Source organism: Micropterus salmoides, unplaced genomic scaffold, assembly GCF_014851395.1.
Source record: "Micropterus salmoides isolate LMB-PRFRI ecotype aquatic unplaced genomic scaffold, ASM1485139v1 Ms_hic_scaffold_2, whole genome shotgun sequence".
Taxonomy (NCBI): Eukaryota; Metazoa; Chordata; class Actinopteri; order Centrarchiformes; family Centrarchidae; genus Micropterus; species Micropterus salmoides.
This window is the reverse complement of record NW_024041150.1, coordinates 30,381,799-30,404,998: the sequence shown is the minus strand read 5'-3', so window position 1 is coordinate 30,404,998 and position 23,200 is coordinate 30,381,799. Positions and strand designations below refer to the sequence as shown.

General features: G+C 38.9%; 2 protein-coding genes across 2 annotated transcripts; both read right to left on the bottom strand.

The window, feature by feature from the left end:
* Window positions 1–5,474: 5,474 nt before the first annotated feature.
* Window positions 5,475–14,384, bottom strand: LOC119913305 (immune-associated nucleotide-binding protein 9-like). The gene is made up of 4 exons (XM_038732706.1): window positions 14,270–14,384; window positions 11,664–12,096; window positions 11,255–11,311; window positions 5,475–7,789 (listed from the first exon to the last, which is right to left on the bottom strand). Exons 2-4 carry the CDS (start codon window positions 11,878–11,880, stop codon window positions 6,405–6,407), a joined length of 1,659 nt encoding a protein of 552 aa, XP_038588634.1. The 5' UTR covers window positions 11,881–12,096; window positions 14,270–14,384; the 3' UTR covers window positions 5,475–6,404.
* A 1,733-nt stretch (window positions 14,385–16,117) lies between these two features.
* Window positions 16,118–21,955, bottom strand: LOC119913304 (GTPase IMAP family member 9-like). Its single transcript, XM_038732705.1, has 4 exons — window positions 21,842–21,955; window positions 18,761–19,206; window positions 18,398–18,454; window positions 16,118–17,830 (listed from the first exon to the last, which is right to left on the bottom strand). Exons 2-4 carry the CDS (start codon window positions 19,035–19,037, stop codon window positions 16,719–16,721), a joined length of 1,446 nt encoding a protein of 481 aa, XP_038588633.1. The 5' UTR covers window positions 19,038–19,206; window positions 21,842–21,955; the 3' UTR covers window positions 16,118–16,718.
* Between the last annotated feature and the right edge of the window lie 1,245 nt (window positions 21,956–23,200).

Here is a 23,200-nt window from a genome sequence, read left to right as displayed (position 1 = left end):
CTAGAAACTCACAAACAGCAGGATCAGTCTCTCTTCCAATGATTTGTGCTGTGTGTCCCGTACAAAAAGTTCAAGACAATTCAACTTCGGCAGCAGGCGGCACGTGTGTGCGTGCATATTAAATTTATATTAAAAGTGCAAGAAGATTGCAAGAAAATCATGCGATTAATCGCGAATAAAACTTTTACCCAGCACTAAATGAAATAAAACAAATATTGGATCTATAATATTAAGGCATCAATAATGTTCAGTAGTTTTTTCTTGTTTTCTTTTTCATATACTTAAGTGTTTAGCAGTGCAGTGCTAGTTCCCAGCACACCGAGAGTAGCCTTTCACAATTTTATTATTTTTTTGCTTCAAAAGTAAAACATTTGCACATTACATTTTATGTATTCCAAGGGTCAAAAGTCTCTACATTGTTTATAGACATTGTTTGCGTTAGTCGGATTACGCAGGTTTTAAGTTTCACTCACATGGTTTTGAGGTAAGCTATTAACACAGTATTTTAGATTATAAACAAAGTCACAATTCTATTTGTTTAAATAGGAAAAAGTGTCCAGTGGATGCCTAGCATCTGTGATAATGTTAGGACTAAAATGAAAGTGTTTTTTTTCCCTTCTAAGCTTAATTGTCTTTATTATTTACAAGACAGTTTAGCTACAGTTGAAGAAAATAAAACAGCTGTCTGTCCAACATTAGGATGTGATTTAAGCTGTGATAGATGTCACCCAATCTCCTAATATTAGACAATTTTAAGTATCTTTTTTTATTTTCTACTTTCATTCTATGTAGGTCACCATGTTATTTCAATAAAATAAATGCTCTTTTTCTCCTCTCTGGCAACGCGGCAGGTTATTGCATTTGCTGTCCTTACGAGCCACAGAAGAATGAAAAGAATAGCCTAAATAATCACTCATGCATTTGTAACATTTTGTAACTGAGAAAGTTTAAAACAAAAACAATAAAGTAAATAATCACTCACGCATTTGAAACAGCTTGTTCTGAGAAAGTTTAATTGCCATTATTATTTACTATAAGACACCCCCTCCGTCCTCTATGGGACACACCAAACACCTCTTTTCACAACTAGGTGTTACCGCATGTCAGAGACTCACACACCCACATCCCATATTATGCAGTCATACCAACACAAGAGGAAGCAAGATTCTGTGCATTATATGCTTTAAAATCCGTCTTGATATTTCTCCCAGCATACTGATGAGGCATAAGGAACCTCATACTCTATAAGGCGATGGTGCAATGGATAAGAATATGCTTTTGGTGTGAGAGACCTGGGTTCAATCCCCCAATGTGACCCATCCACCATCGTGTCCCTGAGCAAGACACGTAACCCCTAGTTGCTCCAGAGGTGTGTGACCTCTGACATGCATAGAAATTGTAAGGCGCTTTGGATAAAAGCGTCAGCTAAACAAATAAATGTATATGTAATATCATGATTTTCACAGGTGCCTTAAATGTTTGTGTTGCGCAACCACCCCTACACCCTGTGCAAAGCCAAACTTATACTACTGGTCAAAAGTGCTTAATTTCAGGAATTGTTTTTTAGAAAAGGTGTAGCTTGAAGTGATGAAGTGCAGTCTTAACCAATTTTATACTAAACACTCAACACATCTTAACAAATGAACAGCTGTAATGCCTCCTCTTCTCTTTCATTCCCTCTCATAGAGTTACCACTTTCCTACTTTCTCTTGTTCAGTGAGAAACGTGAGCTCTAGCTTGTCCTGCCAGCTAGCACTGAAGATCTATGAGATATTCTGGTTTTAAACTGCCCGTGGGAGGAATGTACATGTAAAAAATCTGTACATTTTTGATTAAAAGCCATGTGAAATCTCTTCTCTCATTCGCCTCCTCACTCCCTGTGTTTCTAAAACGTCTCCGGTGTATCGCACTCGCGGACTCGCAATGCCTGTTGGAATGCACAGATTTGATTGGGTGAGCAGCGTCACATGAGACGATTAGAGCACACGCGATTGGTCTGTGACTTTCCTAGGCCAGTACAGTAAATGCTAGAAAAGCCGCGCAGGTTACAAAAACAGAAACGCTCTGTCACGAGGTAGTAATTTTCTAGCTTCTGAAAACTTAACTCCTTGTGTCCTTGGAAAGCAAATTCAGACATATGTTAGCGTGTTAGTGATATTCAATGATGGAGAATGATCGCAATGGTAGGATCTTCTCCAGACAACAACCCATTTGTTTTGTAATAGATGCCATTAGAAAATGCCCTGAACTGTGTTTCATCAGTACTCTGAGCATCTCCATCATGCAAGATCAAATCCTGGAAATCCTGGATCTCTTTCCGGGTCACTACCTGATAAATAAAACATACTGGAAACTTTCGTTGTCCTCCCTACTGAGCACATACTCCACTGGTTCCACCACAACAAACTGCTCCTTAAAATTTTAAGTTGTATCAGAATAGTAACCAAAATGCAAAATCTTTTAATGTCATATCTAACATCTCTTTCTGCATGTTTTGCTTAGACATAAAATAAAGTGAGCAAGACAGACAAAAAAGAAAGCAGTAGCACTTTTATCTCTCTCACAGAAATGTCCACAGTTTTGGTCAAACAGCAACTTGCCTTTACAGTGGAACTACATGGACATCTATGTGTATGAACAATAGATTTTTTGAAATGGTAAAATGTCACCATGAAATGTCCTTTTTTATCCAGTTTCTTCAGCCTACAAGTGCAGTGGCTGTGTGGCGACTGTGGCTCAGGAGGTAGAGTGGATTGCCTGTTAATCAGAAGGTTGGCGGTTCTCCTCCAGGCTGCATGTCAAAGTTGGGCAAGATAATGAACCTGAATTGCCCCTACAGATGTGTGTGAATGCAGATGTATTGTAAAGTGAAAGTGGTTGAAAACACTAGAAAGACATGGAACATTCAGCGGTCGAAGAATGGGCCCCAGTGCAGTGTTGTGATAGGCCCTTGGGCTACACCACTGTTAGGAAGCACACGTAAACATACACTGTGTTTGTGTCTAAAATGAACTATATTGGCAAATGTATGTGCCTTATTTCCTCATTTTGCCACAACTGATACACGACGACCACATTCCTCTTCGACAGAGAGGCAAGACATTATGGTGGTGAATAAGAAAGAAAAGTAGCCAACTTATAAAACAACACCATGTTCTGGAAACAGGCCAGCTACAGCGCACACACAATTAAACAGGTAGGCCTACTCAGCGGCGACCTGACCACGAAATGATAACAGCCTTTAAATCAGCGGCACAGCAGCCACACCACATTCAAGCTGAAAAAGTACTTGTAAATTTACTCACCTATTTGAATGGCATTTGACGAGCCTGCATTGAGCGAGATCTTTGACAATGTCTGCAGTAATCCAAAACAGTGTAATTTGGGTGCTTTGCGACCCTCTCCTCCTGTTCTTTTCTCTCCTGTCTCTCCTTGAAACTACTTTTATGTGTGAATAGCATCGACTTTCAGCTTGCACGTGTGGTCTGTTAGTCTACTGGCTAGATTTTGCTAGAATAGAATAGAATACCATTTTATTGTCCAGCCAAGGCTGGAAAATTGTCTTTGGTCTCACCAGACCTATAAAAACATGACTATACAAACATGAACATAATACAAACATAATACGAACATAATATAAACATACCAACATCATATCACATCGGTGCCGCCGATCACATCCTAGTCCTGTCGTCTTGTCACATGATCAAAAAGAAATTGGGTAGATTGTGTAGTCATTTACATATTACCCAGCAATCATCACTGCATATGTAGCTGTGTGACACGAATACCAAAGAAAATAAGACTAAAATTATTCTGTTGAAACTGTGGAATCTGTTTTTTTTATAATTCACCGTATACCTTAGCATACTGCTTGCTACAGACTTGTGTGTGTAAAACTACTGACTGCAGTCTGTAGTTTTACACACATAAGTCCGTGGCATGTGACACCACGGTCAAAGAGGCACATGCACATATGATGTTATATATAGCACTTGATCAGCAATTAGCATTATGTTATGAAGTGAAAAAGGAAAAACTGATGGGTGAATTTGATTTATTTTTAACTTGTAACTGTCATAGAACAACCGGGCCGCTCCAACCCGTGAAGTACTCCCAGTACAGTCTGGGTTCCAGTGCAGCTGCACTGTCTGCACTGGCTACACCTACGCCCCTGGGAGCATTTACATTTACACGTCTGCTAACACACAGTCTTACTGTGTTATTTGTCTAAGCATCCTAAGTGGGTAGAGGAGGGGACTTGAAATCCTGAAGTCAAGATGAAGAGAAATTAAGTTATCAAGCCAATTTTATAGTTAGTAACATTATTATTTGAACAGAACTCTAAAAAACAGAAAAATAATGTTTGCAACTTAGAATGTATATAAAAATAAATTAGATTTTTTATCTTGCAGCTATGCAAGTAATCAAGTGGTGGTAACAGATCCCCTGAATTACTTTTTAGAGTGTTCAAAACAGTGTGTGACAATAATAAAGATACATACTACATACTATTTAAACAATACAGAAAATATAATACATTATTTTTTGTTTTTCTGCCTCTCAGCAACATGTGAATTATGCTCAACATTTCAGTCTCTTCAATAGCTTGAAAGAACAGCTAACCCACTGAAGCTCTAGGTATGTTTTTTTCACAGTTGTGTTTGTTTTCAGCCTCCATGCTCTTGCAGTTCTTCACATGATGGTCAGATCAAGGTACTGATGAATTTGGATGATTTATGGCTTCTGATCGTCTGGTATCACTTATCTAATCTTGTCATAAAAATAATCATTTGTTAAAAGAAACCTTATTTTTCTGGGTCAGAATGGATTCATACATGGAAATGTGGTCAGTGGTTCTGAGTTTACTCAATACACAATAAAAACCTCAGCTGCATAATGCTATTGTTGGAAACCTCCAAAACTGTCCAGAATAAAATGTAAAATAATACATTTCAGGGAGCAACTACGTACATAAAAAAATGATTTTTAAAATAGACTTCCTCATGTATTGACTATTATGTTTATGTTTTTTTCATCAGGTAATGTGAAAGGTAACATTTCAATGATGACCTAAATCATATGAAATCATGTGACATTCTGTTAGTGGCTCCTTATTTATGTTTGACTCCATGTTAAAAAAAAAATATATATATTAACCTACATATCATATTTTATCCCATACATATAAACACCACTAAATGTCATTCCCCTAAACCAATATATTAAACTGCTCTAGTGGGCAGGTGCTGCACTTCCTGTATTTACAGTGCTCAGAGAGTCTTTTATGGTTTTGTTTATATGCCTGATGTCTTCATAGACAGAGTAATACACCCACTTTACATAATTGTTCATATTATCTTTAGAAAGTAGCTTAAGTCATAATCCTTGATGAAACTCAAAGAGTTTATTTGGTTAGGTCTACAGTATGACTTTTTCGTCTTCAGTTTTACAGCAAGTTTCAATGGAAAAGATGGAAAAACTACCAGAGAGGACTTTAATACAGTGTGTAATACATTGATTTATTGTTTTTTACATTTTAAGTATTAAGGAATAAAAAGAAAAATCATCCTCTAACATGTCACAAAGTCTCCATACACATATTTTTCATTTGTCAGCCATTTCATTAAACAATTTCAATAAACCTTTATTGTATAGCACTATTCCCTACCCTCCTTCATTAATCCTGTTGGTCAGTCATCTACTTCTTAGAAAATTTTACAATGAAATAATAATTATGCTGTAGCAACTTTGTACAAGTACAATACATGTTTTACACACATACACAATGTTTTCTCCGGGTGCTCCGGCTTCCTCCCACCGTCCAAAGACATGCGGATGTGAGTGTGGCTGGCTGTTTGTCTATGTGTGGCCCTGCGATGGATTGACCTGTCCAGGGTGTACCCACCTTTTGCCCAATGTCAGCTGGGAGCCCAGCTCCAGGCCCGCGCGAGCCTGTACGCAGGAGAAGCGGTTGATGATGGATGGATGGATGGTACTGTAACTGAAGGTGTAGCTGACATGCACCTCCTTAGAAATAGGTGACTAGTCTGCTTAGACGGCTTTGGATTTTCTATTACATGTGTTCAGTGTGAGTGAAGACAACACTTAGTGGGTAAAGGAAATGTAATCTTGTCGCTGCCAATTACACTGAAGATTTATGTTTTGGGATCTAACAAAGTCAGGTCCGTTGCAAACTTTCCCCCTCACCTCACCATTCTATCTTAATGTTATAATATAAAAAAGAAAATAATAAAACACTACTTTATGAATGTACAAACTGGTGTGGTGGCACTACAACAATGAATTGGTTAAATCTTATGCTGAACTATAATTTCTACACTCTGTCTACCTGTGGTAGATCATCACAACATCCGTAAAGGAGAAGCATACATTACATACTTCTATAATAGCAGGAATAATACCACTATTAACAAAAATGATAGTAACAGAAGTAACCATAAGAACAGGGTCCCTACGATTGGTACTTTCAGAAAAAATGATAATAGTAGCAATGAGTAGAAGGCAATCACCAGCAATGTGACTCTAATATGTCGTAGTAAAAAATCTCTGAATTGATATATTTTATTTCGTATCCATACTACGGCTCCTGTTATTAAGCTCCCAGTTGTGAGTAATGTTGTTACAACTGCTGTGCCTGCTGCAACTACTGCTGCTACTACTACTGTACCTACACCACCTGCTACTCCTGCTCCACCTGCTAATGCTGCTAGTAGTGCACCTACACCTGGTACTGCTAATAATAAACCTGCATATGCTGCTGCTAGTAGACTACATATAAACTTCATAAATCCGCCACCTCCTGCCCCCCGTTCTCCTCTTTCTGCTTCTTTTTCTATTCTTGTTGCTTTTTCTTTTGCTTCTTTGTCCGTTTCTGTTACTATGTCTCCTTTTTCTGATGCTGTTCCTGTTGCAACTGCTTCTTCCTCCTCTACTTTTTTTTCTTCTGCTGCTCTTTTTGCTGCTCCTTCAGTTTCCTGCAGAACTACGGCAGCTGGTCCACACAAAGCCTCCGCCAATGATTTTGCTGCAGGGCCTGTTAATTTAATCCACACATTCTTCGATACACTAAACTTATTGCTAGTGTATCCTTTTGCCATGTTTCCCACTGATGTTGTGTTGCCCCCTTCCTTTATTTCTCTCTTCACTGCTTGTAGCATCTTATTGGTGTAGCAGCTTCCTTTGTTTTCCATCACTATCTTGTCTGTTGTGTTGAGCAGCTCTGCCACCTGGATGTTGTTGTTCCTGTATCCATCCTGTTGGTTGTTCTTCCAGACTACATTGTCAATAACGTGGCACCGGCCACCACACTTCTTCACCAGATCACCGAGACATTTATTCTCATGAACAAACTCCTCAATTTTCATTCCTTCAGGGAGCTGGTCGCCATGTGTGAAGACAACTACAGCATATTTGAAAGCTTCCTCTGGAAAATGTTCAATAATTTTAGTGACAAGCCTGTCCTGCTCTGAGTTAGCCACTTGAAGCACAATGAAAAAAGCATGAGGCCCAGGAGTGCACTCTGTGATCCAGCTCACTATCTGACGCTTCATGTCCTCCTCAGGTCTGTGTGTGTCAAAGAAACCGGGAGTGTCGATCAAAGTAATTCTTCTTCCATGAACAGATTTGGACTCTGCTCGGCATTCGCTTGTTCCACAGACGGGGGGATTCTCTCTCTTGAACACGTCCTCTCCAAATATGGTGTTTGCTAGGCTGCTTTTCCCAGCTCCAGTGTTGCCCAGCAGGACGATCCTGTATGCTTTTAGCACTAGAAGAAAGTAATGACATAAAATGAACATTGTGAATTTGTGTTCAGCTGGTATCAAAGTGTGTCGAGATGTATCTAAAGATATAATAGGTGGTTATTGTGCACATTAACTGATTAGGGTGAATCTAAAGCATCTGAAAATAAAAGCATATTTTCATTGTCCTCATTTGTAAGGCAATTTGTAAATTCTTTTTATAAGCTCTACTAGTTAACTGATCATCTTTCTGACATTTATTAGATATCTCAGCCAATGGTTCGTACATAATGATGTGGAGTCTATAAATAGCTGCAACCATGTGTAACACGGTCACACATAAATTGGTATAAAAGCTTTATAAATCTCAGGAAAATGATGTACATGTATATTTCTGTCTTGGTACATACATTAAGTAGTGAATCTGCAGAGAGTTTTATATTATCTGGCCCCAACTCTCTGGAGTTTCCAATTTTGCACACGAGAAAACCATGAGCACCCGAATGAGGGCTTTTGTGGTACACCTCCTCAGTATGTCCAGCCCTGTGTGAATTTGTGTTCAGCCGGTATCGAAGTGCGTCTAAATGTATCTAAATATATAGTAATCGATAATTATTAGAGCATGAACTTGTTCATTTTACCGGTAAAGGCTTGTAAGGCTTGCTATTCTGTGTGTTCAGGCCTAAAGGAAAGGTGGTATTGTGCAAATTAACTGATTAGGGTGAATCGAAAGCATCGGAAAATAATAGCATCTTTTCATTTTATCCTCAATTGTGAGGCAATTTGTAAATTATGTTTATAAATTCAATGAGTTAATCATCTTTCTGCTATTAATTAATAATGATTGAGGTATCACCACTAATTGTTTATACATAATGATGTGGGGTTTATAAATAGCTGCAACTATGTGTAACACGGTCACACATAAACTGGTATGACAGTTTTATACATCTCAGTAGTAGTACACAGTGTTGGGGTAGTTACTCAAAAAAGTGAAATCGCCCTTTTTTCATTTTAACAAATAAAATATATTTTTTTCAAATCTAAAAAAGTGTTTCAGACAGCAGTAAGAGGTGCAAAAAACTGAGAATCAGTCGCTCAGCAATGTAAGTTAACTTTCACTTAAGTTCCCCTTAACTGCAGAATTGCACGCGGGTTAGGGAGCTCGATTTGGCTGTGAGGGTGACTCCAACCAGAGTTCACTCCGTATCGGAGTGGAAGTGGCGAGGGTCTAGCCATAGGCCCAATCCACACTACTCTGTTTTAGTTGACAAACAGAGAATTAGCGATCTCTGTCTGTGATAGCTGCATATCAGAGGTGATCTTTGTCTACATTAAAACAACTGAAAATGCCCGTCGGTGCACACATGAAGCAGATGGTCTCTTCCGTAGTTAGATAGAATATTTGGCGAAAGAATAAAGAAATTCAGACGAAGACTCAGACCAGATTTTTTTGCACCAACAAACTGAATGTAATTGAATCCCAGTCTGTTTTCCACTGTGGCGGCAAAAAAAAAAAAGTTGCAAAGTAAACGGCAATAAGTAGCCTAGAGTGTAGGCAAATAGGCCTAAGTGATATCTGCACAGTACAGAATAATTTAATAAAAATACCAACTCAAAAACTCAGTAGCACTGTGTGTCCGCTTTGCATGACTTATAAGACCCAATTAGAGAGCTGAGCGTCTGCGTCATCGTTTCTAAAGTCCTCCGTTTTAGGTCTTCGTTTTCGCCGTTTTAGCCTGGACGAGAGGTAAACGTAGCAAAAGGTCTCCGTTTTAATTCGAAAATGCAGAAGTGTGGATGGGGCCGTAGACATAGACAGACTCGACGAAGTCACCCCGCTCATTTGAATGGAGAGCAGTGAAGCCAGTTTTGGACCAATAAAATACTACCAATAAACTACTTCCTGTCGTCTCCAGTGTCTACTGCGCATGATCACGCAGCATGGTTTAATGACGTAGAGCAACAGCAGAAACACCGTAATTCTGGTAGCTGCATGGCTGTGGCAACAAAAAGTTTCATGGCTCAGTGTGTTTGTCTGACTCAGATCTTCACTGTTTAATCAGCCCACCTAAGGTTCACCTGCCAAACAACAATGCAGCGTCACGGATGGTGAAATAGTTTTTTTCAGATTGCAGAGAGTTTATAATCTAAGCAATATGGTTACATCTCTCATGTGCGATGGGATATCACAGGTTTTGAAGTCATTTTTGTGCCTACATGAATCCCTCCATGCAGGCTCTTTGGTCGCCTTGACTGGCTTACTCACTTTGGTCTAGTTTTGGAAAGGCCCCAGTAATACATAAACAGAATGGAAGTTAACTTTGGGCCGGGCGCATCACCTTGGCAAAGCGTCCGATGAAAGCGTCTATACACAATTAGAAAACAATGAGCACCCTAATGAGGGATTTTGTGGTACACCTCCTCACAGGGGTGTACTGGGACTGAAATTCAGCCCGGGACTTTGAGACAGAAATATTTTTTGGAGTTATTTTAACATGTTAGTGTTTTTGTTGTAGCCTACTGTGAATCAGATGAAGACTTTCAAGAAACTTCGGATGACACCTGCCTCTTCAGTTTGTATAAACAAGGAACCACTATACTAAACAAGACCAGGTCAGGCAAGCCTGAGTCAATCAGAGTGCTAAAATAGTTAATGCATTCCCATACAATACAGCAGTGTGTTTGATAAAAATCAAATCCCTCATCTTCAGTTCAGAGTTGGCCTCTCCCTGGCTCAGCTTCCCTGTGCTTTTACTGATTGAACAGCTACATATGCCCAAGAAGAACATCAGTAATAATCTGACTAACAATAATACATTTTCTAATTCTATCTATGATTGCCTACTCAATCCTGCACACTCACCCTGTGCCTGTCACTGTTTTGTCTGGTTCCATTGACCTCCCTATCCTCCTCCTGTTCCTTCTCTTCCTCATCGTCAACATGACTAGGGTCATCATCACCCTGTCTCTCTCATCACCTCCACTGACCTTAACACCTCATATACATAAAAACATACAGATTCCTTGCTTACAGAAGGATGTTGTCTTTGTGTGATAAAACATTGCAAACTGTTGTTTATAATATAGGCTATATAAATATATAGCCTAATGTATATACCTATTCATTAATGCATATATAAATTATTTCAGTATATAATAAATGCATTAGCCTCCTAATCGTGCACCTGTTTCTGCCTGTGCAGGGTCCTGCCTCACCTGCTACAGCAACCTCTCTGCCAAGAAGTTAGTTAATTAGGCACATTTAGTTGACAACATTTATTTTTTCTTAATTCTTATTTTTTTGGCACCACACGTTTCTTTCTCCTCTCTCTTTTTGTCACATTTACACTCTCTGTTGGCTTATCACACAACCCAGCGCATTCCTGAACGTCTTAATGGGCAGCCCACCCCTGCCTCCTCAGTATGTCCAGCTCTGACTTGCTTTTGCTCACTTGCAAGTAATTCATCTTTTTTTTCCAAATATGTACCTTTGATGCTTTTCTCAGCTTGGGCTGTTCTGGCAACGTCAGTCCTTGTTGGTGACACTAGAAGAACAAAATGATTAAGAGTAACTAATACAGCTTGTTTTAAATAAATGTCACGTAGAATCTCTGTGAAATGGGAGAACACTGGATTACAAGCATTACTGACAAATCAACTAACACAGAATATGCTCTAAAGATTAGTTTATAACTGTGACTATGGCTTCATATTGTGTATTTGGTTGTTTCCTATTGCAGTGTTTTCTAATTGAATAGCCTATACAGGACATAGAAGAATATTTAATGGATTATAATATCTTTAATTCTCTTTTGTTCTTCAAATTTTGCTTGACTTGTGGACAACATGTCACAAAAATCCTCCCATTGTTATTTCTGTTCCAATAATGACTTTTACCTGACACTGTTGTAACTCTTGCTGTTGTTCCTCCTCTTCCAGTGACTTCCAGAACTTTGTTTTCAGCCTCTTGTCCCAGAGGTGTTACCATTATCGTGGTGTCTTCTTCTTCTGCTCCTCTTTTCGCTCCCTTGTTTTCCTGCAGAAGTAGGAGAGCTTGCCCTAAGAAAGCTTTTGCAAGGGATTGTGCTGCAGGGCCTGTCAACTTGATCCACATGTTCCTAGAGACGGTATTGCTTCCTTTGTTTTCTATCGCTGTCTCGTCTATTGTGTTGAGTTGCTCAGCCACCTGGAACTGGTTGCTTCTGTAGTTGTGTTCTTCTTTATTCCTTCAGTAGGCCTATTTATTAACAACGACGTGACACCGGCCACCGCACTTCTTCACCAGTTCGCTCAGATGTTTATTCAGACAAACTCTTCAATCTTGTCAGCACTAGAGGAAACAAATGGCAATGTAAAATGAATACTGTACAATAGGCCAATAATTCCAGTAATTCCAGTAAAACAAATGTATGGTGTAGTGGCAGAACTACAACAATTATGAATTATGTTCAACATTTAGGCTAGACCAGAGGTCACTAATTGGTGGACCGCGGTCCGCATATTGACCCAGCTGCTGTCCTCTTCGGACCGCCGACCTACTGCCGATTTATTACAGAGAATTACTAACTCGTGACGGAGCGTTTCTATTTTAACCTGCGCAGCTTTTCTAGCATTTACTGTACTGGTTTAGCGGCCCAGGAAACTCACAGACCAATCGCATGTGCTCCAATCGTCTCATTTGACGCTTCTCAGCCAATCAAATCTGTGCATTCCGGTGCTTGCGAGTCGAGTCCGGTGCTTGCGAGATTCACCAGAGACCAAGACTGTACAGATTCTTACATGTAGACTACATTCCTCCCACGGAAGTTTAAAACCAGAATATCTCACAGATCTTCAGTGCTAGCTGGCAGGACAAACTAGAGCTCACGTTTCTCACTGAACAAGAGAAAGTAGGAAAGTGGTAACTCTATGAGAGGGAATGAAAGAGAAGAGGAGGCATTACAGCTGTTCATTTGATAAGATGTGTTGAGTGTTTAGTATAAAATTGGTTAAGACTGCACTTCATCACTTTAAACTACACTTTTTATTTCATTTTTTCTAAAAAAAAAAAAAAAAATTAGGCACTTTAATTTAGTTTACTTAAATTTAGAATTTATTATTAGAGTAGTTGATGTGAAAACTGACAGTAAATAATCTTGAAATATTATTTGATTTGACAGTCAGTTGTTGACTAAAACATATGTTGATACAACTATGGTACTGAATGATAACGCAAGTTAGTCGTTTTGATGTTCCGGACCTTTGCTTCGGGAAATTTAATACCCCTGCTCTAGGGGTTGCGCGACAGGAAAAATTTAGCCTAATGGTGGTGTAGTAGTGTAATAGCCATTTTTGGGATTGGATTGAAAACTTTCTTTTTTAAGTTTAATTTAAAATTAAAAACGTTATTATTAATAGTTAGTTCACAGGGAATCACACACCTCTTTCCCTCTCCCTCTCTCTCTCTCTCTCAGGCTGAGCCCTCTGCGCGGTACTAACAAGTCCTCATATGGATCCTCTTTTAGTCCAAGTTATCTGTTTATCAGGTTTGTGAGAAAACAGCGGAGGTATGTTTTGAAACGTTTTTTTTTTTTTTTGTCATGAAAAAACCCTCCACCTCTCTCTGCACGGTTGGCACGCAGGTGAACTGTGGACTGATCACAGTATGAGAAAGTTTTACTGTCACTGTTACTTTTTAGAGTAGTAGCCTAAATATATAACGTTACATCGCGATCAGTGAAAAGACAGATGCATGCTGTGTTTAGGTAAGGGGAGAACGACTGATTTAAAAGCCGTCACTTTCAAGAGTGTCACTGAGTGAAACCCCGTAGCTGTGACTTTGGGCATGTTCACTGGTGGTTTAACAGGGCACTGCTGTTGTCCCTTTAGGTGAAACATTAAGCAAATGTGCTTTGTGTTTTGTGATGGGACAAATAGGCAATGACGTCTTGCTAGCACCATTATAATTATGTGTATCTGTTGTTTATCAGGGGCAGGGGCTACACCCTCAAAGATTAACACTTACAGACAATAAATTCATGCATGTTTTGTTTCTGGGGTGATTTATGTCTATACCCAAACAACACGCGCCGATTGGTCAAGTAGTTGAAGGGATGATTTTTTTTTTTTTAAATAACAGAAAGTGAAAGAGAGCATGAACATAACGGGGCAGGCTAAAAGAGAGAGAAAACCAAAAGTGAAATATTACATTGTTGCTCAGCAAGAGTTCTCAGATACAAATTACAGGGACAACTCTGCTGAAATGTTACCAGTATGATTAACTCAATGGTTAGTGAGTCAAATACCAAATATGTGACTCTCTTTCACTCTGCGTAGACTACTGTGTGCTAGGCTGCCACATTTACAATAGCCCAGACTGATTTTTTTTACAATAGTTAGCCTGCAGCATGTGATCCTAAGGATTATTTTCCCCTGAAAACACGTCATACGTATAGATTAAAATACAATGAGTATAGATTAAAATACAATGAGAAGTGTAAGTAAAAGATGTAACCTTAACTTACCGTCTATGTTGTAAAAAGAAAGATCAGTGAAGAGTAAACACCATTTGTATCTTTCAGAGAGCCACCCTGTGTGTTGTTCCTCCTGTCCACCTACGCTGTTTTATTCTAATTTCACTTTCACTTGATATTTGAATTGTGGGGGCAGGGCTTGAGGTGGGCTGGTAGGCTTTTCACAGATCTGCCACAATACGACAAATAGGATCTACCCAGGAGCAACTTTTAATTAGAGATCATAACATTCTGTTAAAAAAAGACCTATTGGCACCCATCTAAGTGCAGCACCTGTAAACTGTGAAACATGACTTATTTGTAGGATATTTCACAATGCAAAGTGTGTTACAGAAAGTAAAGTGGGCCAGATTTTGCAGCCAATCACAATTACTGATCTTGCATTGTTGGTACAACATTTAACAATAGTTTTGATCAGTCTGAGGTTTCTCTGGTGGGCGTGGAGTGGTAAGTGAGCTTGACATAAATTTCACTCATCATTATATGGGTGATAAAGCAATTACAAGTAAGTTAACTAAGAAAACAAAATGTTTATTAAATATGTTTTGACAAGCTCTTTCAAATAAAGAAAAGACAGAAGTATTAATGTTTACATAACATGAGTGATATGTGATACATAACATATAATTGTTGGTCTGTTGTCCCTTTTCATGCTGTGGATTAGCACAATATGCCGGGAATGGATCATGTCGACTGTGGACACACTATCAGAGTACCTGGTGAGTCTGCGGAACCATACTGGTTTGACCTTGAGCAACCAACAGGTCAGCACCATCATAGGCCTCTGGCAGAACCTGCTGCCATTTGACCAGCAACTGGTGGCGTTCGCTGCCAGGCACCAGGACAGGCTCAAAGCAGGAAAGTTCAGGTCTCCCAAGAAACAGGCATAGTTTACTGCTGGTGTGGAGAGCCTGAAGCGGTGTGTGCTGGGGTCCTCTGCCTCCCCTGCCCACTGGCCAGACTTGACTAGCTTAAGAAACATTTTTGTTAGACTCTGTCGTTTACACAGGAGTCCCAAAAAGAAAGAAAAGGGTGGGACCATGCCATTATATTCAATTTTACAAATATCAGGCCTTAAATCATTACATATGCTTATGCTTTCTGAATTAATAAAATCTTCATTTCAGTGTTGTCCAAAAAAGTAAATTCTACATACAAAACACTAAACCGCTGACCCTTATACTTGCCTTTATACTTTCCTATTAATGATCCTTCATACAGATCTGTAGTGAAAAAAAGAAATTTAGATGACTTATGCGTCTGATCTGTTTAGGGTGGAGTGTTTTCTCTGTGGGTGAGGCAGTAGTGGACAGGGATGCAATTTTATTTTATTGTGTCTCACCATATCAACAGTTCATGTAAACATTAACGTGAATATCTCAGCTGAAGTTGGCCAATTAGCTTTTATTTACTGCATACACATAATGTGGTCAGTGGGTCTAAGCAAGACACTTAACCCCTAGTTGCTCCAGAGGCGTGCGACCTCTGACACGTTTAGCAATTGTAAGTCGCTTTGAATGAAAGCGTCAGCTAAATGAATAAATGTAAACGTAAATGTAATGGGTTGGATGTTACTCAGTACACAGTGAAACCTCAGCTGTACAATGTTATTGTTGGGAACCTTAGGAATTTAGGATGAATATACAGTATAGCTGTATTGTGGTTTTTAAATAATACATTTTAGGGTTCAACTTATTAAATAAAACTGCTATATATTTAAATTGGATCTTCTCATTTATTAGCAGAAATGTTTAAGTTAAAAAAAAACTGGTAGTGTGAAAGTTTGCATTTCAATGATACGCCTAAGGCTCAAGTGAAGAAAAGTAACAAGACTCATAATCCTTGATAAGACCTTTAAGACTCAAAGAATTTATTTGTTTAGGTCTACAGTATGACTTAACTATATTGCTAAGCAAGCAGAGTTTTTTGGTCTTTGGGGTTCAAAACTACTAATTGCTTGTTACATATGATGTAAACATTTCAGAATGCAAAGGATTACAAGAGTAAAATATAAAAAAAAAGCATCTTCTCACACGTCACAAGGTCTTGATACACAAATTTAGGATTGTCATTTCATTAAACAAATTCAATAAACCTTTGGTGTATGGCACTATCCCCTCTACCCTTCATTAATCATCAACAATATTTCATTAATACAGAAAAAAGAATTTCCATGCTCCCTAATAATACTCAAACAAAATACACACAAACAGCAAAGGGAAAATTTGGAAACCCAGGCAAAAAGTTGACATTGGGTCTACACCGGGGTCTTACAGTGACTATGAGCAGATCTCTGTAGCTGAATGTTCATGGACCCCTCAAAAATTTGTGATTAGTCTGCTTCATAAAAAAATAAAACACACAATTACTTAGTGAATGTACAAATTGGTGTGGTGGTGCTCCAACACTTAATTGGGCAAATCGTATAGTTACAAACCTTCTATAATACCAATAACAACAGAACCAGTAGCAATAATATGAACAGGGTAACTACGATTGGAACCTGGACAAAAAATGATAATAGTAGCAATAAGTAGAAAACAACCACCAGCAGTATGATTCCAACGTGTTGTGACGAGGCCTGTAAAAAATCTCTTAACATATCGGTTGTTCCTACTGAACCTGCACCACTTCCTGCTCCTCGTTCTCCTTCTTTTTCTGTTTCTGGTACTTTTTCCCCCTCTGTTACAGCTTCTCCAACTTCTTCTCTTTTGGTTTTAGTTTCTTCTTCCTCTACATCTCCTTTTCCTTCATCTTCATGTTCTCCTTTTTCCTGCAAAACTACGGCAGCTGGCCCACAGAAAGCTTTTGCCAATGATTCTGCTGCAGGGCCTGTTAATTTAATCCACACATTCTTAGAGATGGTTAACTTATTGATAGCTGTGTTTCCCACTGATGTTGTGTTGCCCCCTTCCTTTATTTCTCTCTTCACTGCTTGTAGCATCTTATTGGTGTAGCAGCTTCGTTTGTTTTCCATCACTATCTTGTCTGTTGTGTTGAGCAGCTCTGCCACCTGGATGTTGTTTTTCCTGTATTCATCCTGTTGGTTGTTCTTCCAGACTACATTGTCAACGACATGGCACCGGCCACCACACTTCTTCACCAGATCGCTCAGATTCTTATTCTTACTGACAAACTCCTCAATTTTCATTCCTTCAGGGAGCTGGTTACCATGTGTGAAGACAACTACAGCATATTTGAAAGCTTCTGTAGGAAAATATTTAATTATTTTAGTGACAAGCCTGTCCTGCTCTGAGTTAGCTACTTGAAGCACAATGAAAAAAGCATGAGGCCCAGGAGTGCACTCTGTGATCCAGCTCACTATCTGACGCTTCATGTCCTCCTCAGGTCTGTGTGTGTCAAAGAAACCGGGAGTGTCGATCAAAGTAATTCTTCTTCCATGAACAGATTTGGACTCTGCTCGGCATTCGCTTGTTCCACAGACGGGGGGATTCTCTCTCTTGAACACGTCCTCTCCAAATATAGTGTTTGCTAGGCTGCTTTTCCCAGCTCCAGTGTTGCCCAGCAGGACGATCCTGTATGCTTTTAGCACTAGAAGAAAGTAATGACATAAAATGAACATTGTGAATTTGTGTTCAGCTGGTATCAAAGTGTGTCGAGATGTATCTAAAGATATAATAGGTGGTTATTGTGCACATTAACTGATTAGGGTGAATCTAAAGAAAATAAAAGCATATTTTCATTGTCCTCATTTGTAAGGCAATTTGTAAATTCTTTTTATAAGCTCTACTAGTTAACTGATCATCTTTCTGACATTTATTAGATATCTCAGCCAATGGTTCGTACATAATGATGTGGAGTCTATAAATAGCTGCAACCATGTGTAACACGGTCACACATAAATTGGTATAAAAGCTTTATAAATCTCAGGAAAATGATGTACATGTATATTTCTGTCTTGGTACATACATTAAGTAGTGAATCTGCAGAGAGTTTTATATTATCTGGCCCCAACTCTCTGGAGTTTCCAATTTTGCACACAATGAGAAAACCATGAGCACCCGAATGAGGGGCTTTTGTGGTACACCTCTGACTTGCTTTTGCTCACTTGCAAGTAATTTATCTTTTTTTAAAAAGTCTCTTCAAGTATGTTTATACCTTTGATGCTTTTCTCAGCTTGGGCTGTTCCGGCGACGACAATCCTTGTTGGTGACACTAGAAGAACAAAATGATTAAGAGTAACTTAATATTGAACAGAATGTTTTGCATTTGAAATCTTATTTTTTGCAAAATAATCAACTGAATATGCGCTGAAGATTAGCTTATAACTGTGACTATGGCCTCATATTGTGCATTTGGTCGTTTCCTGTTGCAGTGTTTTCTAATTTAATAGCCTATACAGGAAATAGAAAAATATTTAATGGATTATAATATGTTTCATTCTCTTTTGTTGCTTGACTTGTGGACAACATGTCACAGAAAAGCTCCCATTGTTATTTCTGTTCCAATAATGACTTTTACCTGACACTGTTTTTACTCTTGCTGTTGTTCCTCCTCTTCCAGTGACTTCCAGAACTTTGTTTTCAGCCTCTTGTCCCAGAGGTGTTACCATTATCGTGGCGTCTTCTTCTTCTGCTCCTCTTTTCGCTCCCTTGTTTTCCTGCAGAAGTAGGAGAGCTTGCCCTAAGAAAGCTTTTGCAAGGGATTGTGCTGCAGGGCCTGTCAACTTGATCCACATGTTCTTAGAGACGCTGTTTTGAGCATCATTGCTGGTATTGCTTCCTTTGTTTTCCATCATCTATTGTGTAGAGCAGCTCAGCCACCTGGAACTGGTTGCTTCTGTAGTTGTGTTCTTCCTTATTCCTTCAGTAGGCCTATTTATTAACAACGACGTGACACCAGCCACCGCACTTCTTCACCAGATCGCTCAGATGTTTATTCAGACAAACTCTTCAATCTTGTCAGCACTAGAGGAAACAAATAGCAATGTAAAATGAATACTGTACATTCATGATTGTTTGTGGTGTTGCCAGAAATACTATGCAAAGTGCATTGATTTCATAAATGACAAGGAGTAAAGGCCCATTTATACATCCTACGGCGTAGGTACGCACATAGCAAGGCATTTATACTTGTGCGAAGGTGTGTCCGTCATTCTGCAATTACATCCCCAAACACTACGTGGCAGTAGCGCTACAGCGTCCACTGTGTTGACTTTTGCTGGCTGAGCAGGCTAACGTCCGGTTTAGCACTCCGCTAACGTAAATGGGGGTAAAATTGTATACGTGCGTCTGGTGTAGCCTTTTCAAATGTTACCAACTGAATGGATCACGTCCTGATAGCGAAACAAGTCGTTTTGCTCAGGTTGCGACGGTCAAATATATTGATCCATCGTGTTACAGTCGCTGTTTTGGCTGCTAGTAAATCTTACTTCAAAGAGCGGGGCACTTCCTGTCGGCTCGGACGCATTGCGAGAATACCCATCCGACCAATCACAGTGCTTATGGTCCGCGTCGCCTTGACGACTACAGCGTTGATTTGACGCAGAAGTATAAATTAACCTCTTGGTACCGGACCATTATCGGGCAGGTGAACGATTTTCGCTGTTCCAGCACTTTTGGTCAAAGGAATATTGACTGTTTTTATCAATATTTCAGTGGAAGCTTTATGTTATTTGGAACGTAGTTGTATGGAGAGAAATAATCTTTTGAAGATAACTCCCAATAAAAGTGAATATATAAAACAGTAAATATAGCCAAAACATGGACATTCGCCTGGTATATTTTTGAAAGATTTTGTAATAACTGTTGAATATCAGTTTCTTTTCAACAAATTTACAGTTACAGTTTTATTCCAGGTGTTTTAGAAGATTTTGGTCTTTCTGTCAGTAATTTGGGCCATCCACCACTTTGGTCCAAACTGAAATTCAGATAGATTACTTAAAAAATTTGTATAGATATTTCATGGTTCAGGATCATATGCAATAACATTGCTGATCATCTGACTTTTCAACTAACGCCTCTATCGGGTCAGAGTCTTAATTTGTCCAATACTTTGGTTTATGACCAAATACCTGTAAAATGAATGACAATCCCCCAGCCTCAGCTGTGTGTGTTTGGTGCTAATGACTCAATATATAGCATGGTAAAACTAACATGGTGACCATGTTAAACATAGCATTGTGAATGTGTGGAGCATGCCAACATTAGCATTTAGCTTAAAGGAGTCTGACAGAGGCTTTGGACAATTGGAGTATTGCTATTAATACAAAATGCATTTTGTGATGGTATCAGAATCCCTAAAACAGAATTTCTTATAGAGAATAGGTGACAGAAACAGTAAAAATATTCTTAAAATTGTATTGTGTTTTCAAAACTCCTTAAACCGTCAACAAAATCAGTATTTGAAAAGTGTAAGCTATATGTTGTGACACAAAACACTCACACCTACAGTAACACTGAAAATAACAAAATAGGTTTGTTTACTACACCATACACATGAACAAGGCCACGTATTTTCATCTATATCACAATTACTGATCAAAATATCTTTATGTGACAAATCCAACATTGTCATACTGTAGAACCCTGAGATTTGTGTTTGTAAACTTTTCATTGCTACACAACATAAAAATCCTTACTTTCATGAGGGAGTAGTGAGCGTGGTTTAAAATAAAACATTGATATTCTTGAATGATACCAAAAACCTCTACATCATATTTCCACTTTCAGACATCCCTGCAGCTGCATTTCCTGCTCTGCTGTTTTCAGAGGGAGAGAGAATATTGGACTTGTAGCCTAAATCTGTACTCTACTCCAACTAATGCTGCTCTGTGCTGCCATCGACATGTTGGTGAAATATAGTGGAATGCTAAGTAACAGCTTGGTATTTAAGTTTCGGATTCTGGTTTTGTCGCTCTATCTCACCTTCTCTCTCTCTCGTCTCCACCTTGTCTCTCTTATTCTGCTGTTGTCCCTTTAGGTTAAACATTAACCAAAGGTGCTTTATATGTGTGGTTTGTGATGGAACAAATAGGCAGAGAGGTCATGCTTGAACTAAATGATATGTGTGCATTTACTCATCAGGGGCAGTGTGCATTAGTCAAAAATAATATAAATTTTGCCTAAATGTGTCAGACATAGCCCCGATTTGAATACATTTTATATAACAGAATGCTAAAATGGCTCTATCCTCAAAGATTAACACTCAGGCCAACACACGTGCCCATTTGTCAACTAAAGTTGTTGAAAGTAGGGATGACACGTTAAAAAATAGAAAGAGAATGTGTGCAGGGTAAAAGAAAGATAAAACAAAAAGTGAACCATTACATCATTTTATTACTTGACAAATATTTTAATGCAGCTGACAAAACTCTCAGCAACTGTCTTCTCAGATACCTACGTGGGCCTCTGCTGAAATGTTACTGGCCAGGTGATTAACTCAATGGTTGATGTTGATGAAGAAATATGAGTCTTTCATTCACACAGGAGGCTGCATACTTGGCTGCTACATTTTTCATTAGCTAGTACTGACTGTTGATCAAGCCAAAAACAAAATATACTTCATATTCAGGTTAGATTAAAGAAAGTAACCTTAACTTACCGTCTATGTTGTTAAAAGAGAGATCAGTGAAGAGCAAAACACCGTTTAGATTTATCGTCCTGTGAGTCTTTTCTCCTGTGCTTTGACGCAGGTTATATTCTAGGCTACTTTTACTTGCTGTTTAAATTATCGGGGCAGGTGTGACAGTTTAAGTAGTGGTTGAATGAACAGGTGATTGGGCCAGGTGGGTTGCAGGTGTGGCTTGCGGATCCCTTGACTGCCTACCAGGAAGTAGCCCACGTTCCGATAAACTGGTTTATCCACGTAATGTAGAAAAATCCTCTGAATGCAGTTTGTACATCGTTATCCTGCACAATGATTGACAGGGGAATCTTAACCAAATTAGTTCAAAAGAGGACAATGCTGACTGATCATGTAGGTGATTGTGTCAATGCTTGTTCAAAACACTGCAAATTGTCCAAATATCTATGTTGTCCGTCTTATTGGTGTCATGATCATTTTTATGTGTCTGTATTTAAAGCCTAAACGGGACACAGTCTAAGGCTCAGCTCGCAGAGTGGAGACAACAGTCAGCTAGCCAGATTAACCTGTGATACAGCATTCACCATCGATCACGTTGAATTTCCACTCTCTCTGCAATCGGCAAAAACAGTGTCTTGTCAGTTTTATATTTGTATCTTTTATTGTCATTAATCTGACTTTGAGTTGATCTGAGAACAGTTAACTCACAGTCCACAATGGCAGTATAGATAAAAGTGCAACAGAGGCATGTTGCAGTTGTCTTTTAAACTGTATTATGAAAGCCAAAAGAGAATGGGGAGACAGCCAGTGCCCTCGCCTGCACACAGCACCACCACAACCATGGATGAAGCAGATGCAGTAGATGGCCAATCACCACTTAAGCGATACAGAGTTGCTGACCAGGATGCAGATAATCAACAAGCATGTTTGTCTATAGGATAATTAAAGCCTAATGTTTTGGTTAAATAACAAACAAAACTAATAGCTGGATGGGAAATGGCAACATCAAAGCTGCTAATTTGATTCATTTCTTCACCCCTGACTTACATGTCTAGGCTCAAACTAAAGTTGTGTAAAGACGAAGAAGGTTTACAGGAAGAGGAAGTTTTCAGCTTGAAGGAGTTGGAAAGTCCCTCAGTCTAAAACAGAAATACTTTCTACAACTCCAGGCTGTAACAGTTCGATGTTGTTCCTCCCAAGTGTCCAAACTGTGATGTTTTTTAGTTCAAGTGAAGTAAATGTTATTTATAAATCTCATAATAACACGTCACAGATTGCGGAGCTTTATAGTCTGTACAATATATGAAACAGATATGTACTATATAACCTTTATTAATCAAGGTAATCTCATAGAGATCAGGATCTTAACATGGCCAT